The 16,000-nt window shown below is 38.4% G+C and overlaps 1 protein-coding gene across 2 annotated transcripts in view; it reads left to right on the top strand.

The window, feature by feature from the left end:
* Nucleotides 1–16,000, top strand: part of cstf2 (cleavage stimulation factor, 3' pre-RNA, subunit 2) — a 174,798-nt gene that overhangs the window by 157,188 nt on the left and 1,610 nt on the right. Inside the window, exons 2-11 of one of the 2 annotated variants that reach the window (XM_052154746.1) lie at nt 3,477–3,583; nt 4,094–4,172; nt 6,742–6,911; nt 7,023–7,159; nt 7,362–7,481; nt 8,213–8,329; nt 12,972–13,074; nt 13,169–13,231; nt 14,079–14,138; nt 15,764–15,902. In XM_052154746.1, the coding sequence (XP_052010706.1) occupies nt 3,505–3,583; nt 4,094–4,172; nt 6,742–6,911; nt 7,023–7,159; nt 7,362–7,481; nt 8,213–8,329; nt 12,972–13,074; nt 13,169–13,231; nt 14,079–14,138; nt 15,764–15,902 (1,067 nt within the window). In that variant the 5' untranslated portion in view covers nt 3,477–3,504. Of the gene's footprint in view, nt 1–3,445; nt 3,584–4,093; nt 4,173–6,741; nt 6,912–7,022; nt 7,160–7,361; nt 7,482–8,212; nt 8,330–12,971; nt 13,075–13,168; nt 13,232–14,078; nt 14,139–15,763; nt 15,903–16,000 lie in introns of those variants that run through there. The other variant, XM_052154747.1, reaches the window with a different exon arrangement.

Below are 16,000 nucleotides of genomic sequence, written 5' to 3'. Positions count from 1 at the left end.
ATACACACAGGCACATACGTAGTGCAAATTTAATACAAATCTGTTATCTATTATGTATAGTGCAAAATACGAATCTGTTATGTACAGTATGTCAGAATGTGTATTCATGTACTGTCCAGTGGACTAAACATTGAGTTGCCAGTATGCATGATGACAATTTCCTGACATAATCCAAAACATAATATAACTTCTGAAAGGAATGTTCTAATGTATGTTTGTGATCTTTAACGCTATGGTGTGATCATTCATGCATAGTATCAAATTTCCACTCACCATAATGATGAGTAAAACAAATCCCATCAAAAAGACAATTGTATGGCTCTCATTGGTGGTTTCTGGATGATGTGCAAAATTGGGAATAAATAAGGATTTCCTCAATGAACAGGTTTCCTGCTAGACTGTTGAACATTGCCTTTAATATCATTGCAATTTCTTGATTTTATGTCAATGTTGGAGCTGTCCAAGGTTCTGAAGGAACACATGATCTGTAGCGCCAGTAACAAATAAAAAACAACAAATGAACATCCTATTGGTCTTTTTTTTTCCTGAAAAATACATTTTGACTGAATAACTAGAATGATAAGAACTCACTCAAAAACACAGGACTTCCAAATCACCCTTATCACTTCATATAGGATATGGGTTTGCCACTAAGGATGGCAAGAGGCCTCCAAAGAAGTGTGCCTAGGGGTCAGTGGTGTAGATTCCAGGGGGGATGGGGGGGAGGTAACCCCCTAATATTTACACCATGATCAATGGAAACAAGTAAATACTTATCAGAACCATGCTAGGGGTCTTGCAGGACCATGATCTGGTGAAGTCAGTAAGGTAATTATATTTTTATTCCGCACTGCAGTACAAATGCATGAAACAGAGCAAGATATGAAATTGTACAGTACTGTGCTAAAGTTTTAGGCACTTGGGAAAAATGTTGCATAGTGAGGATGTCTTTGAAAATAATGCCATAAATAGTTTTAGTAAATTTACAAAAAGCAAAGTCAATATTCAGTGTGACCACCTTTGAAAACAGCACCAATTCACATAGGTACACCTGGACACAGTTTTTCTTGGTTGTTGGCAGATAGGATGTTCCAATCTTCTTGGAGAATTCACCAAAGTTCTTAAGTATATTTAGGCTTTCTCAATTGCTTCTGTCTCTTTATGTAATCTCAGACTGACACAATATTCAGTGGGGGGCTGTGACGAGGCAGGTGAGGATCTGTACGCAGCTTTATTAAAGTAAACAAGAAAGCACTGAATAGAATAAAACAAAACACAGGGAACCTAGCACAGAGCATAACAAAACATGCAAGAACTAACAAATTAACTGGGGAAAACAAGGGCTTAAATACACAAGGGAAAACAAGGACACCTGGGGAAACAAACAGGTAATGAGACAATCAGGGGAAAACAATCATAAAATGAAACTACAAAAGACTACAAAAACCAAACAGGAACTAAACAAGAACTTCAATATAAAAGCTCAAAAACAAAAGACAACAGGGAATATGTGACAGCCCCTCCACCCCTTTTAAGGAGCAGATTCCAAATGATCCAAAAAAAAGAAAAGAAAAGTACAACAAAAATAAAATTGTCCATGGAGTGTAGGGAAAAAACATGTGGTTCGGGGGGCACAAGGAGCAAGGAAAGCAGAGGAACATGGCAAGGTCAGGGAGCAGATCAGGAGGAACGCCAGGGTCAGGAGGCCTGGGAGATGGACAGGGAGTGGATCGGGAGGCGGCCACAGGACGCGGACTGGGTCAGGAGGCCTGGGAGGCAGCCACAGGACGGGGACTGGGTCAGGAGGCCTGGGAGTTGGACAGGGAGTGAATCGGGAGGCGGCCACAGGACGGGGACTGGGTCAGAAGGCCTGCGAGGCGGCCACAGGACGGGGACTGGGTCAGGAGGTCTGCGAGGCGGCCACAGGACGGGGACTGGGTCAGAAGGCCTGCGAGGCGGCCACAGGACGGGGACTGGGTCAGAAGGCCTGCGAGGCGGCCACAGGACGGGGACTGGGTCAGGAGGCCTGGGAGGCGGCCACAGGATGGGGACCGGGTCAGGAGGCCTGGGAAGACTCCAGGGGTGGAGCCGTGGAAGGCTCAGGACGCAGGGCCGTGGAAGGCTCAGGGGGGCGGGGCCGTGGAAGGCGGAGACTGGGGAACAGAAGCCTTTCTCCTCCTGGACAAGGCTGGCAACGCTGGCTCTGGGACAGACAAGGCTGGCAACGCCAACGCCCGCCACGGCCAGCGTTGGCTTGTGCCAACAAGGCAGGCGTGGGCTCGTTGGCCGTGGAGGGATGAGGCATGGAAGGCTGGGGAGCGGCCACTGTGGGAGGAGATTTAAAGCCCTCTTCCTCTACGCCCACAGTGAAAGGCGAGCCGCTAACTTGCAGAGCCTCCTCCACGAACCTCCACTGGAAGCAATAGCTCCTTTAGTGCACTACTGAGACCCGCCCTGAAGAAAACCACCAAAGAGTAGTTTGGGTAGTGCACTAAATTCACCAGCTCCAGAAACTGAGGTGATCCTCAACTGGACGGTCCCCTTGCTTGAGGAGAATTCTGACGGCTGCTAGATCCATCTTTGTGAGTGAGTGAATGAATGAATGAATGAATGAATGAATGAATGAATGAATGAATGAATGAATGAATGAATGACAAAAAAGCATAACAAAACATGCAAGGACTAACAAATTAACTGGGGAAAACAAGAGCTTAAATACACAAGGGAAAACAAGGAACACCTGGGGAAACAAACAGGTAACGAGACAATCAGGGGAAACCAATCATAAAATGAAACTACAAAAGACTACAAAAACCAAACAGGAAACAGGAAATAAACAAGAATTTCAACATAAAAGCACAAAACAAAAGACAACAGGGAATATGTGACAGGGGCTTTGTGAGGACCATGACATCTGTTGCAGAGCTCCCTGTTCTTCTATTCTATTTGCAAAAGAAATGTTTGGGAGCCTAAAATGTATATTTCCTATTGACAAAATAAAAATGAAAATATAAATAACCATCTTAAGTCAAATGTTTTTGTGAAGTTATGCTACTAATGCTAATAATGAGGAAATAGTGATGATCATTTAACACTGCTTCTCGTTCTTTTTGTGAGTGAGCTGTTTACATTTAAAAAAAAAAATTATATTGTGATTTACTGTAAACGAGAGAGAGATTTAGGCCTATTCATGAATCGTGGGCATCGCTAGTTCCCATTCTAAACTTTTGAAAGAATAACAGGACACATAACATGATTTTTGAAATGTAAATCATTAAACAATGATTTATCAGTAACATTTAACTGGGACCAGAGCAAATTTCCTGGTGCTCACGCGACGCCCCTGGTAACAAATATTTAGCAACAGTGTTTTGGGTGGAAGCGCTTGACCGGACTTTTATTTTGAAATATTATCTTGGATTTCGTCTACACGCCATCTTTACGTTTTCCCAACGGTCTCCGCCTTCACAGCGGTGTGTTTGCTGGGACTTTATCATACAAGATATGGCGAATTTAGCAATTGCTGCGGCTGCTTTAGCTGCAAGAGACCCGGCCGTGGACCGTTCTTTACGTTCAGTCTTCGGTATGTATACAAATATTTGTTTAAATTGTTTCTTGGGTCAGGTATTCTGTGTTTCATTAGCTGCTAAGCTAAAACGCTGTAAACGGCATTTAGTAAGAACTAAAACTGATTCAGCATCAAATTACATCTTATTTGACTGCATGTATTCCTATAAATGCTAGACACCCAAATTAGTGTACTATTTTGGGTAATAATATGGTTTTTAGTATTATAATTTGTTTTTTTGTCTTCTGCACAGTAGCTAATATGATGTACATTTGAATTAGATATCATGTATAATGAGCTAACAGAGGTGAAACGTGTGAAGCTGCCTCTTTTTTTTAATTCGTTTTTTTATATGGCAAGTTTTGCATTGGATGGATTGTTGCAAATAGTAATAGATCATCAACACTAGTATGTCTGTGAAACAGAAAGTGGTGAGCCTTAGAGTAGACGCTGTAACAGTAAACCAGTGTGACACATTGGGCAGTGTTTCTTATATCTCCTTCATTGTTTTGTCTTTGTTAACAGTGGGAAACATCCCATATGAGGCCACAGAGGAACAGCTGAAAGACATCTTCTCAGAGGTTGGACTTGTCGTCAGTTTTAGGTATGGGCATCTGTGATAGAAATAACATGACGTGGTTACCTAGAGCCAGATTTTTAAAGCAGGGGTCTGTTGAAAAGATATATAAATGAATGTAATTTTCTTACCCTTACATGATATTTGGATTAGTATTATCTAATAACATGTTGAGCATTATGTTGTTAAAGGAACATTTTTACAAAAGTGAAAATTCTCAGCCTCATGTCTGTAAGACTTTCTATCTTCTGCTGAACACAAATTAAGATTTTTTAGAATAATATTTCAGCTCTGTAGGTTCATACAATGCAACTGAACCACAACAAAAACTTTTAAGCTCCAAAAAGCTCACAACGGCTGTATAAATGTAATCCATATGACAACAGTGGTTTTATCCATGACTGAAGCAATCCAGTCGGTTCTGGGTGAGAAGAGACACACATTTTACTCAATTTTTAACAATACATTTTGATGAGCAGTTTCCTTTGCGATCATGATTTCAAGCTCAATTACACTTCCTAGAGCTCTGAACATGGGTCAAGCACTAGGAAGTGTAATCAAGCTTGAACTCATGATCGACAAGGAGACTGCAGTGTCAAGATGTACAGTGAAAAATTTGATATTTTGGTTTGTTCTCATCCAAAACATTATTTGATTGCTTCCGAAGATTAAACCACTGGAGTCATTTTGATTACTTTTATGCTACATTTATGTGCTTTTTGGAGCTTAAAAGTTTTGGTCACAGTTCATATGCATAGTATGGACCTACAGAACTGAGATATCCTTCTAAAAATCTTTGTTTTTGTTCTGCAGAAGAAAGTCATACACATCTTGGATGGCATGAGAGTGAGTAAATGATGAAAGAATAGGGCTGCCCCCGACCAAAGATTTTCCTAGTAGGCGTTAATTTAAGCCATTAGTCGACTAGTCGCATGTTTATGATATTAATTTAATTACTTTAATATATTTTTGAAGGGGGCATCAGAAAATTGTTTGAGTTCCAGGGCTGAGAAAGAATGTTATAAGTAACTGTTCTACATTACAGAGAAATACTAAATCGTAATAACGAGCCTTTAAAATACAAATTTTACAAGCGCACGCATGAAGCGAGCCGCAGTGACACCGGCAAAAGCTGTAATGATCCAGAATGTGTCGGAAAAACCAGCAAGGAGACTGTCTGAACATTTTGTTAATTTATAGAGAGAAACGCACATTAGGGTTGTGCCAACAGACGATGATCTTGGGGATCAAATATGGTCAGAGTGATCGCCAATAGCTGATGCCTTTGATGATTTCAAGACTATATTTGGCTCGTTTTCCAATGAAGTCAATTATTATTATTATTAGGCTATTATTATCAAATTAATATTACAAATAATTAGCCCATAGACACACAGACACGCGCTTGAAGAAACACACTTTATTATATTATTGAGAACAGATGAAAGCCATCTATGCGCATGTATGACGCACTGTTTGTACACTCTTTGTTTCTGCCTTCTGATTTTTATTTGTATTTTTTTGAGTGCTGCAAATGACCTCAGATATCTCAGCTCAGGAGGTGCTTTGAGTTCAGTTCACTTTATTTCCACAGAGCAGTTAGTTGTGAATGCAACTCTACAACACGTTCGCCTCAAACCATGATTCATATTTCAGTGATTTATCATCATTATAATTATTATTTTTACATTTATAATTGTTTTTATGTCTTCATTTGTGTAAGTAATTTTCCGCCAGCATGTTTAGACGGATTCTTGCCTGACGGTAAATGGAAAGGCGATTACTTGTATATATTTTTCTTTTATCACTTTATTTATTTGCTTTTTCGTTTCATTTGAAGTGCAATTTATATGTAGAAATTTATTTAATTTAAGTTTTTTGTTTTTTAAATACGTTATATTTTCAATGCAAAATCACTAAATGCACTCACGATGTAATTGAATATTGCGATATATATATATATATATATATATATATATATATATATATACATATAATATGACTGAGGGAACAAAACAAATGTATTCACACATGTGATGTATTATCCCGAACAACGAAATACCCCACTTTTATGCGCAGATGAAGTAGGTTCTTTGCCAGAGAGATGTTGTCAACTGTTGTAAAGCCATCTTTCAAATAGCTGAACAACACACATTTTAAATGCACTTTTTTCCAGTTTAATTTGTTTCATTTTCTTTTAGTAAAAACAAAGTTCAAAGTTTGAAATCAAGATGTCTTGCTTTATTGTGTAGGCTTAGCCCTAACCCTGCTATAATTACCCCATAGTACCACCTAGCGTCCAACCAGTGATAATACCGGTGTTCGTCATTTTTATGTGGAGTTTTTCTTTTTTTCTGTGACCAACCGACTAATCAAAACTTGGTCGACCTAGACTATTCTCATCTGTTTGGTCGAATATAAGGGGGCAGCTCTATGAGAGGGTTTTCATTTTTTGGATGAACTATCCCTTTAATGTTATGAGGGTTACTTAGAAATTCTAGCATTTTTTTATTTTGGGGTTCTCTGGATCTGTTAAAGTTGAAACCCCCTGAACAAGTGGAGACCTTGTGCTGATCTATTGAAACACTTCTTGCAGGTTGGTGTATGATAGAGAAACTGGAAAACCAAAAGGGTATGGCTTCTGTGAGTACCAGGATCAGGAGACGGCCCTCAGTGCCATGCGTAACCTAAACGGTAGAGAATTCAGCGGCAGACCCCTACGTGTTGACAACGCTGCTAGTGAGAAGAATAAAGAGGAGCTCAAAAGTAAGTTTACATTTTGAAGTATAATGTACACCAACCAACAGGTATCTGACTCTTTTAAATTATAATGATTGCTTTTGGCATTTTGTGTAACTTGCATGTCTATTTCCACAGGTTTGGGCACCGGTGCTCCAATTATTGAGTCTCCTTACGGAGATGGCTGCACATCAGAAGAAGCCCCAGAGTCCATCAGCAGAGCTGTGGCTAGTCTGCCCCCTGAGCAGATGTTTGAGCTCATGAAACAGATGAAGGTGAATACAGGGGGTTGTTGATTTGAAGACCCAATTTTGGTGCATTTTGTACCATTGATTACACTAAATCTATATAAAAAAAATTCTAGCTAGTAATTGTATTGTGCCCACCAAGTAACTGAATTCTTCATAGTACCGGTAGTAATCGCAGAATCTGAAAGATGTGACTGTTAGATTTATCTTCTAATTCTTTCTCGTACAGCTTTGTGTGCAAAACAGTCCCCAGGAAGCCAGGAACATGCTACTGCAGAACCCTCAGCTAGCATATGCCTTACTGCAAGCCCAGGTTGTCATGAGGATTGTGGACCCTGAAATTGCCCTGGTAAGATCATTAAGTAAGGGATAATGTACAGGGAGTATCGATTCTTCCTATATTGAAGTTGTATCAGAAATATCGATCCCCACACAAAAATATAGATTCTACATTTAAAAAAATTATAATTTTAGCCAGGGATATTATTATTTGGTTACTACAAACAATAATCATAAGCTTCTAAGTGAAATAAAATGGATTAGGCAATATTAGCAAATACTTGTGCAGGATGGGATCTATTTCTTCTTTCACTCATCTTAACATTCATAAATGCTGAAAGACACAAGCAGACAAGTGCTTGCACCATCACAAGACTCGTTCAAACAAGAGGGATCAGTGCCTTGTAGAGTTAATGATAGAAAATCAGAGAAACCGCTTTTGGTATTGTAGTCGTATGCCCTCCTATCTGTTTTAGGATTTTGCATATGCACACCTGAAAAAAGTGATGATACATGTGGCCGCTAGAACAACAAGTTTTTGACCCAGAATTTGTTCAGTCTAATAACATGATGCCGCAGCAACGTTGAGCTGGACAGGAAGTCCAGTGACGTCAGAATGTTGTCGTCAGAATGTTGTCCTATGCATTTTCAGTACACTCTTCATCATCTGAAAAGAGTGTAGCTTGCTACTGTAAGTGATAGACTCCTAAATATAGTTATGTGGTGATACTTGCCAATGGCATTGATATATATATATATATATATCAACAAATCAAGTGAAAATTGATCTCACTCTTTCAGAAAATGCTCCACCGGCCACCTGTGGTTCCACCCATAAACCCAAACCCTCAGCCTGGGCAGGTTCCAATAGCTAATCAGCCTCAGCCCAACATCCCTGTATCTCAGCCTCAACCAATGGTATGTATTACTACTTTCATCCATTTCATATACACTGTCATGCTTTATTACAGGTAGAGGCTGACTGTTATGAGTTTTTTTTTTTTTTTAATGGCTGATGCCGATATCCAGAGAGCAGGGTGGCCGATAAAATGCAGATGTAGCACACAATTTAATATAATACTAAAATACATGTACACACAATTGTAAAGATATGCCAATAATCTGTTTGACTGATATTTTTAACCAAAATAAACACTTAACTTCCACCTAAAGGTTTATCTGTTCTTTAAAATTGGTTTACTGATAAAGTTGGACACAAGACTTTACAGTTTAAATATTAATTAATTGAGGGGCTAAACTAAAACTAGTCAAATTAATTATTTGTGGAACGTGCGCAATATTAGTTTTGTTAAGCAGTGCACCAGAAATATTATGCAGAAATAACACTAAAAATTGGTTATGACTATCTGTTATCAGACACTTAAACACAAAAAATAATCAATATCTTAAAAATCAATTGTAAAACAGCTCAAGGATGGGGCAAGGAGGAGGCGAGAACCGGCTTTTCAACATAAATAATATTTTAATGAAAAACTTAACAGTACACATAAACAAACACACATGGCGGACATGTCCGCTAACGATCTCTCTCTCTCTCGCACAGCCCTCTGCTGTCGGCCTTTAAACCTCAGGGACAGATAATTAGCCTAATACGGGACCGGGCGCGCAGGATCACGACCCGGCCCCGCCCTCCACCCTGCCACATCAATATTGGTGGATCTCTATAAACTTAAAAATAAACTTTTTAGCTTTATATTTATGCAAAATTTACTAGTTTTATCTTTTATTGCATGTTCACACAAAAGACAGAATCAAACTAATTTACATACAGTTCACACAGTGAATATAACAATTAGATGTAGAGCACGTGAGGTGCTTTTACCTTCAAGTTTCTGTCTCGCACTCATGCGGATCCAGCGAGAGCAGCAATATACTGACAGCTTCCAGTTTACTTGGGCCGGATCGCCTGCATGGACTGTCACGGACGTCGCTCAACATTCGTTAGTCAGCGGAACGGTTTTGAACCAGGCTATAAAACTGTGCTTGAGGAATATATAGGAGCGCTCCATATGAATAATATCCAGCGCTGGAAGTTTTATGAGGTTTGTGAATAAAATTAGTTTAAAGAGGATATCTGCATTTATGCAGATGATATATGATAGAAGATTTATTGATATGTACCTTTTTATCATTAGATAAATAACTGTTGAGGAAGAATGAAAACGTACAAGCACTTTAACATCATGTGCGTTTGTCTCGGCTCTTTTATGCAGCACTATGTAAATGAGACTGTGTTCTAGGGCTGAAACGATTAGTCGGCGTTATCGACAACAAAAATGTTAGTTGTCGAATAGTCATTTGATGTAATTTAATGTAACATAAGATCACATGAAACTCTAATGATGGCACGCGAGAGCAGCACTGCAGCTCTTGTCTGATTGAGGAGAGGAAGAAAACCGCTCACAGTCCAGATGCCCTCTAATCTTTCCAAACAGTCAAAAAGGTGATGTAGATTGCAAAAGTAAGAGGGAATTATAATGTAGGCCTAATGATGCAAAATAAGTAAATACAGAAGCACTCTCATGAAAAAAGCAGAGCAGGATCTGGCATTCAGCTTAAGCAAAACTTGCATATCGGAGCGTCTAAAAGGCAAACAACCTGGCATTTTATCTTTAATGCATAATTTATAGTTCAAATAATAAGGAAGTGGGTCATAACCTAGAAAATGGCATTTATCTGTGTGGTCAGCGCGGCCTCTATGAGTCACATAAAGGGGGAGCAAATCGGACGCATCTCTATTAACAAGAGAGAGAGAGTTTTTGTGAGTTAAAGATGGATCGAAGTGAACCTAAAGGTCAGAGAGTGTAGTCTTAGCCCCATTATACACTGCAACAAAATATGTTTAAACATTTTTTTTCTTGGCTAGTTTTCCAAAAATAATATCTAAATCTCCTTTAAAACAACATACATTTACTTTAGTTTATTGAATACAATATTTAAATATTTTAAAATATCTAAAAATAGCCGACTTAAAACAAGATACATTTACCTGGGAAGCAGCCTGTAAGATATTTAGACTTGCATTTAGAGAATATAACTTGCATGAGTATATTTTTCTTTACTGCACTGGCAGAAGTATGAACAAGTGAAAAAATACACTTATAGCTCCAGCTTGCACTTGTATTCATGATACGTTCTCTGAAAGCAAGACTAAATATCTAATATGTTGCTTCTCAAGTAAATGTATTTTCTTAGATAATTTCAATAGAATACAAGACTTGATTACAATAGGATTTTTTGCAGTGAATTTTTTACTGAATTAAACTTAGTTTTTTCCCTTGTAATTCAGTGAACATCATTTAGAGGTATTTTTAAAATGTTTTTTTTTTAAAAAAACATTCAACCTGTAACTGCTAGATAAGTCTTTAAAGGCTTCTCATTTTAAAATAGGTATCTTTTAAAAGCTTGGAATTTGGAATGCTATTTAAGGTTTGACTGCTGTAAAACCAACCATAAATGTGCCTATATTACAGAAGCATGCTGATTTAAATAAATTACAATGCACTTGCATAAATTATGGTGCCCTTTTATATGGGTGGTTAAGGTAATCCAGGTGACTCCTCACATAATGAGAATGATGAACCGCTGTAATGCATTAAACCTAAATGAGGCAATAAACTGCATGTAATGAATATTAAACAAGAAAACACACAAAACAAAACCTAATCTCTGGATACATTGAATATTATTAGTGCCAGCAGATATATGTTCTCTAAAAGCAAGTTATTTTTAATATAAAAAAGCTGCGCTCTTGTGCAAATGCTGAAAAAAGAGCAATGTGCAGTGCAACCGTCAAAGACGTCTGACTAGCACGTTTACGTTAGAGATTAATTGCTAGACCCCTTTCTCTGTATTTTGTCAGCTTATTCAAGTTGTGCATGCCAAATCTCATGTAAATAACCTGGTCTCATATGAACGTTACTCTATATAAATTTTTGCAAACTGTGTGTGCTGCTTTCTACGTTTCGCTGCCGTTTACTGGTGAAATGAACACTAGAGGCACTACAACAACTGGCAACAAATGACCCCCCGTACCTGTTAATTTGCATCATGTCAAGACAATTTTATTTGTATAGCGCCTTTCACAACACCCATCGTTTCAAAGCAGCTTTACAGAAGATCAGGCATTAACGGACAATAAAACTGTAATGTCTATATTGTCGATAAATCATCATTGTGTAATTAGATAAAATACGATTGTTAATCGTGTTTAAAAATAAGTAATTAAATCATAATTGTATTAATAACCCCTGTGAGCAAGCTGAAAGCGACTGTGGCAAGGAACACAAAACTCCATAAGATGTTGATTAATGGAGAAAAATAACCTTGGGAGAAACCAGACTCACTGTGGGGGCCAGTTCCCCTCTGGCTAACATCATGAATATAATGTAAATATTACTTATGTATAGTTAAAGTCATGGTTTAAAATTATTAATCTAAGTAAGTGTTAAGGGTCAGTGTTTAAACATCGATTTTGTTTGAACTGTAAGATTAATGACCAATGTCCTTGAAGTCAATCCTGGATTAACTGCAGTATTTCACATAGGTGCAATTGTCCTTGTTAACTGGCTGATGGAGGCTTTTGTTGGCAATTTTTAGTCTATGCATTCCATTTCAAGATCGTATTCCATCAATAGATCGTGGTGATGCAGGCAGAGATCAGGGATGTGAAACGCAGTTCAACCTGGCCGGTCATTTTGGTGAGGTCTGTTCTAAGTCCAATGTTCAGGCAATGGCATATGAAGTATCCCATGTCTTATGGTTGGAGTTGGCATCAGTTCATCCTCTGAAGTCCATCATAATAGACTGAAGTGATGATTGGATGGCACCGGCTGCATTTAGTCATCATCATTCTGCGACATGTAGCAGTGGAGTCCAACATGAAGCAGGAATGGTGCTGGATCCAGCCGGTTCTGGTGACCTCAGAATAGGAGTCCTGAGGTTGAGACATGGAAACAAATAAAATAATATAAGCATAGATGCCATTCAATTTATTGCAGAGATATAAATCATGATCAATGTTTCTGGTTCCGGCAGACTAAACTAAAGCTGTGTGGTTTAATTATTGTCACACAAATCACAGGTTGCTGATTTTGATTTTATAAAAACTTAATTTTCACTCTATTATTCTTATGATATCAAAACACTTACTTAAACACATGATTTGAAAAATGATAAATTTTAACACTTGTATTACAGACCCCACTACATATACACATTTATTTCAGTATCATTAGCTTGCACGGTAGCTCACCTGATAGAGCGATGGACTTTGAGCACAACGGCCATTCATTTAATGTTCCTTAAAATGGTTTTAATGAGTTGTTTTTTGATAGTTATGAACATTTTGTTGTGCATATAAACTCATTGACTGGTTGGTAGAGATGTATTGTAGTCGTCTTCTGGTCAAATCTCATGGTGGACATTGAAGATCTTTGCTGGGGTTTTAGTTGGGTTCGTGGACAGTTAACTGCTGAGCTATTGTCCACTACTTGTGCAGTGGAAATTAATCATCTTCTGTTGTTCCCATGGCTCACAGCCAGGTATGCATGTGAACGGAGCCCCTCAAATGATGCAGCCACAACAGATGGGGGGTGGAGGACCTGGGCCAATGCCAGGACAGGGGCCAATGGGTCCAGCTGGTAAGCTCAGTTAACACTTGATTACATAATACTTCTTTGTTTGTGTATCCGTCTACATAGCCATAGCTGTTTGCCTCTGGTCCTCTCTTTACAGGTGGGATGCAGCCTCAGATAGGGATTCCCCCAGGAGGCCCTGTGCCCATGGATAGAGGACCAGGTACTCATTTTGGGCAGATAAACCACCATGCTCAACTGCATTGCAATACTTTGATGTTCATAAAGCTCCAGTTGTTGTTTTTGTGCATTGTTTTATCATATCCATTTTGTTTCCCATTGCATTTTTCATGCATTGGAGCAGTATTTAGAAGTTGTATTGTTAGATTAAAGTACAGACATTTACAGATTTTTTACTTTTCTTTTTTATGTGCTTTTCTTTTAAGGTAAACATTTGAACAAGGAAGATGTGTTAATTATTCCCAGCCACTGTGAGGAAACTATTCCAGCATGTTTCATTTTTAGTTATTTAATGCAGTTACCAAACCTGTCCACAGGTGCACAGTATTGGCTAACAGATCTGTTGAATTTGCAGAAGCCTAGATGATTCGTGCACTTCAGATTAACTAGGGATAATCCAATATATCAGCAAGGCCAATTAATCACCCCAATATTTGCCCATTTTGGCCTGCTTGGTCGGTTAACAGAAGTATTATCCCTTTAGTTTCTAAATGTACCAAAAGCTTTCTCAGTGAATAATACATACTTTCTGTTTTCAAGTGTTTTTAGTGAATTTGAAGTACATACAGTATTAATTTTATTTCAACAGTTTTGGGTACATCTCATTGTCTGTCATTAAATTCTGTTTGTACCATGATATCGGCCGCCTGCCTCACAAATCTGTAGATATCATTATCTGCATTGGTCATTGAAAAATCCATGTAGGTCGACCACTACTCTTAACCCATGTCCATTAACATCAGTACAAGCACCAATGAACCATCCATGGGAAAGTGCTGCTGTGCGCTGTCTCAGTTTTCTCTCCTTTCTTTTACTTAATGCTGACCCAGGAAACCTTCAGGACTCCCCTGTAGGAGCAGCTGGTCAGGCTGCTATCGAGCGGTCTCAAGGTATCATAGAGGCACTCTGGTCTGCACAGAACAGGGCTAACTGTGGGCTGCTCATTGTCTTACACCTGTGCATCTTTTGAGCACAGTTAGACAATACAAAAAAGTGGCTTTAAAAGTAAAAATATGTTTGTTTCTTTCCATATGATTAACCATGACCCTATTATTGCCCTACTCCCCTCAGCTCTATTTTTAATTGTTGGTCTCTTTCCTCTTGCATTAGTCGGGCACTTTTGGAGCGTCTCACTTTGGTTATGTCACGTCTCTTTAGTTTTCATCATCTTTTGTCATAAGTGCTGTGTTATAATTGTAATTTGAAACTTTGAAAAACCTGTCTCAAAATCATTGAATGCAAGAGCGCATTATATGTGGAAGGCTGTGCTGTCTGATCGCTGTTTTGACAAGGCATGTTGCCTGTACAGCTGGCTGCCCCCTACTGCATCAAGGTAGTACATTAAGTTTGAATTGCTAAGAATATTCCATATTACGGAATTTTCTTACAGGTCGGGTTCATGATTGCGTTCAACTTTTTCAACTCTTTATTTTTCATTTAACTAAGTGCACAAAATTAATAATTTCAATGGACACCCCTTCCCTAAAAATCACACAAGAACTGTTGACAGTAGTTAGCAAGATTTTTTTTTTTTTTTAAACTCTCATCAAAGATAAAGGGCAAAATACCACGTAGACATTTAGACTCTAAATGTCTACGTGGTATTTTGCCCTTTATCTTTGATGAGAGTTTAAAAAAAAATAAAAATCTTTAGAGGCAAAAGGAAATGGGTGAAACAGCAGTTCAGAGGAATGACCAGAAACAGTGAAAAGCACAGTTGAAAGCAGTAATCCATTAATAAAAACATTGTGGAATAGTGTTGCGTGTGTCTGTGTTTATGATGTGTTGTCCTCATTTCCTCATAAGCACACTTGTTTCAGTTTAACCCTTTGTTGTAACTTATCCGAAACCTGAACAATACAGTCTTGTCACCTAATGGAATGTGCCAATGTAGCAGAAACGTGCGTTTAGTTTTTATTTTGTAGCAATGTTGAAATCATCTTGTAGTTTTCAATGTCAGTGTGTCAGATGACACAGTGCCCTTTTGTTTGTGAAATGGATGCTTGCTCTTTGCCCCTAATCTGAAGTCTTATTTCCTTGACTCAAGGAATTGCCCTGGTTTGTCGTAATGGTGTCAGACATGCAAATATGTGGGTGTCAATGTAACACCATGGCATTTGGTTGCATAAATGGACAAACCATGATATTGATACCATGTTACTTGTATCACTTTTGTACCACAAATTGACCATGGTGTTCCTATAGTAAAACTGTAGTACAAGTGTTTTTTTTGTTTGCCATAACTATTATGTTTGTGATCATTTTTGTTATTCCTGTATTATTACTATGGTTTTACTATGAATATGGTTACTGTAGTAAAACCATGTTTCATTTTCTTTTTCTTGTTGGAAGGGTTCATTTTCAACTCTGTGAGGGAATGCAAAAATATTTTCGAAAATAAATTCCCTTTAATTCTTATGGGCTTTTTATTGTTAGTCATTCTGACAAAAAAATCCCAACCGTTATGTATTTATACTTTACATTTTCACATTACTGCACTTTTTCTTTTTTATAGTGCCAAATGTAGACCCGCGTGCCCCAATGCGAGGGGCCCCACCAGGCCCTCCAGGAATCCCACCCAGAGGCCTCCTTGGTGATGGCCCGAATGATCCGCGAGGTGGATCATTGGTCAGTGGAGACGTGGTGGAGCCTGGGTAATGCATTGCAAATATTACATTTAGACAACCAGAGCTGTTGTTAATTTATTCCTCTTTTGGAGGATCATTTAACTGTTTTTACGATAATGTTTTTT

This window comes from Xyrauchen texanus, chromosome 23 (assembly GCF_025860055.1).
Source record: "Xyrauchen texanus isolate HMW12.3.18 chromosome 23, RBS_HiC_50CHRs, whole genome shotgun sequence".
NCBI lineage: Eukaryota > Metazoa > Chordata > Actinopteri > Cypriniformes > Catostomidae > Xyrauchen > Xyrauchen texanus.
This window is presented reverse-complemented; position numbering and strand designations above follow the sequence as displayed.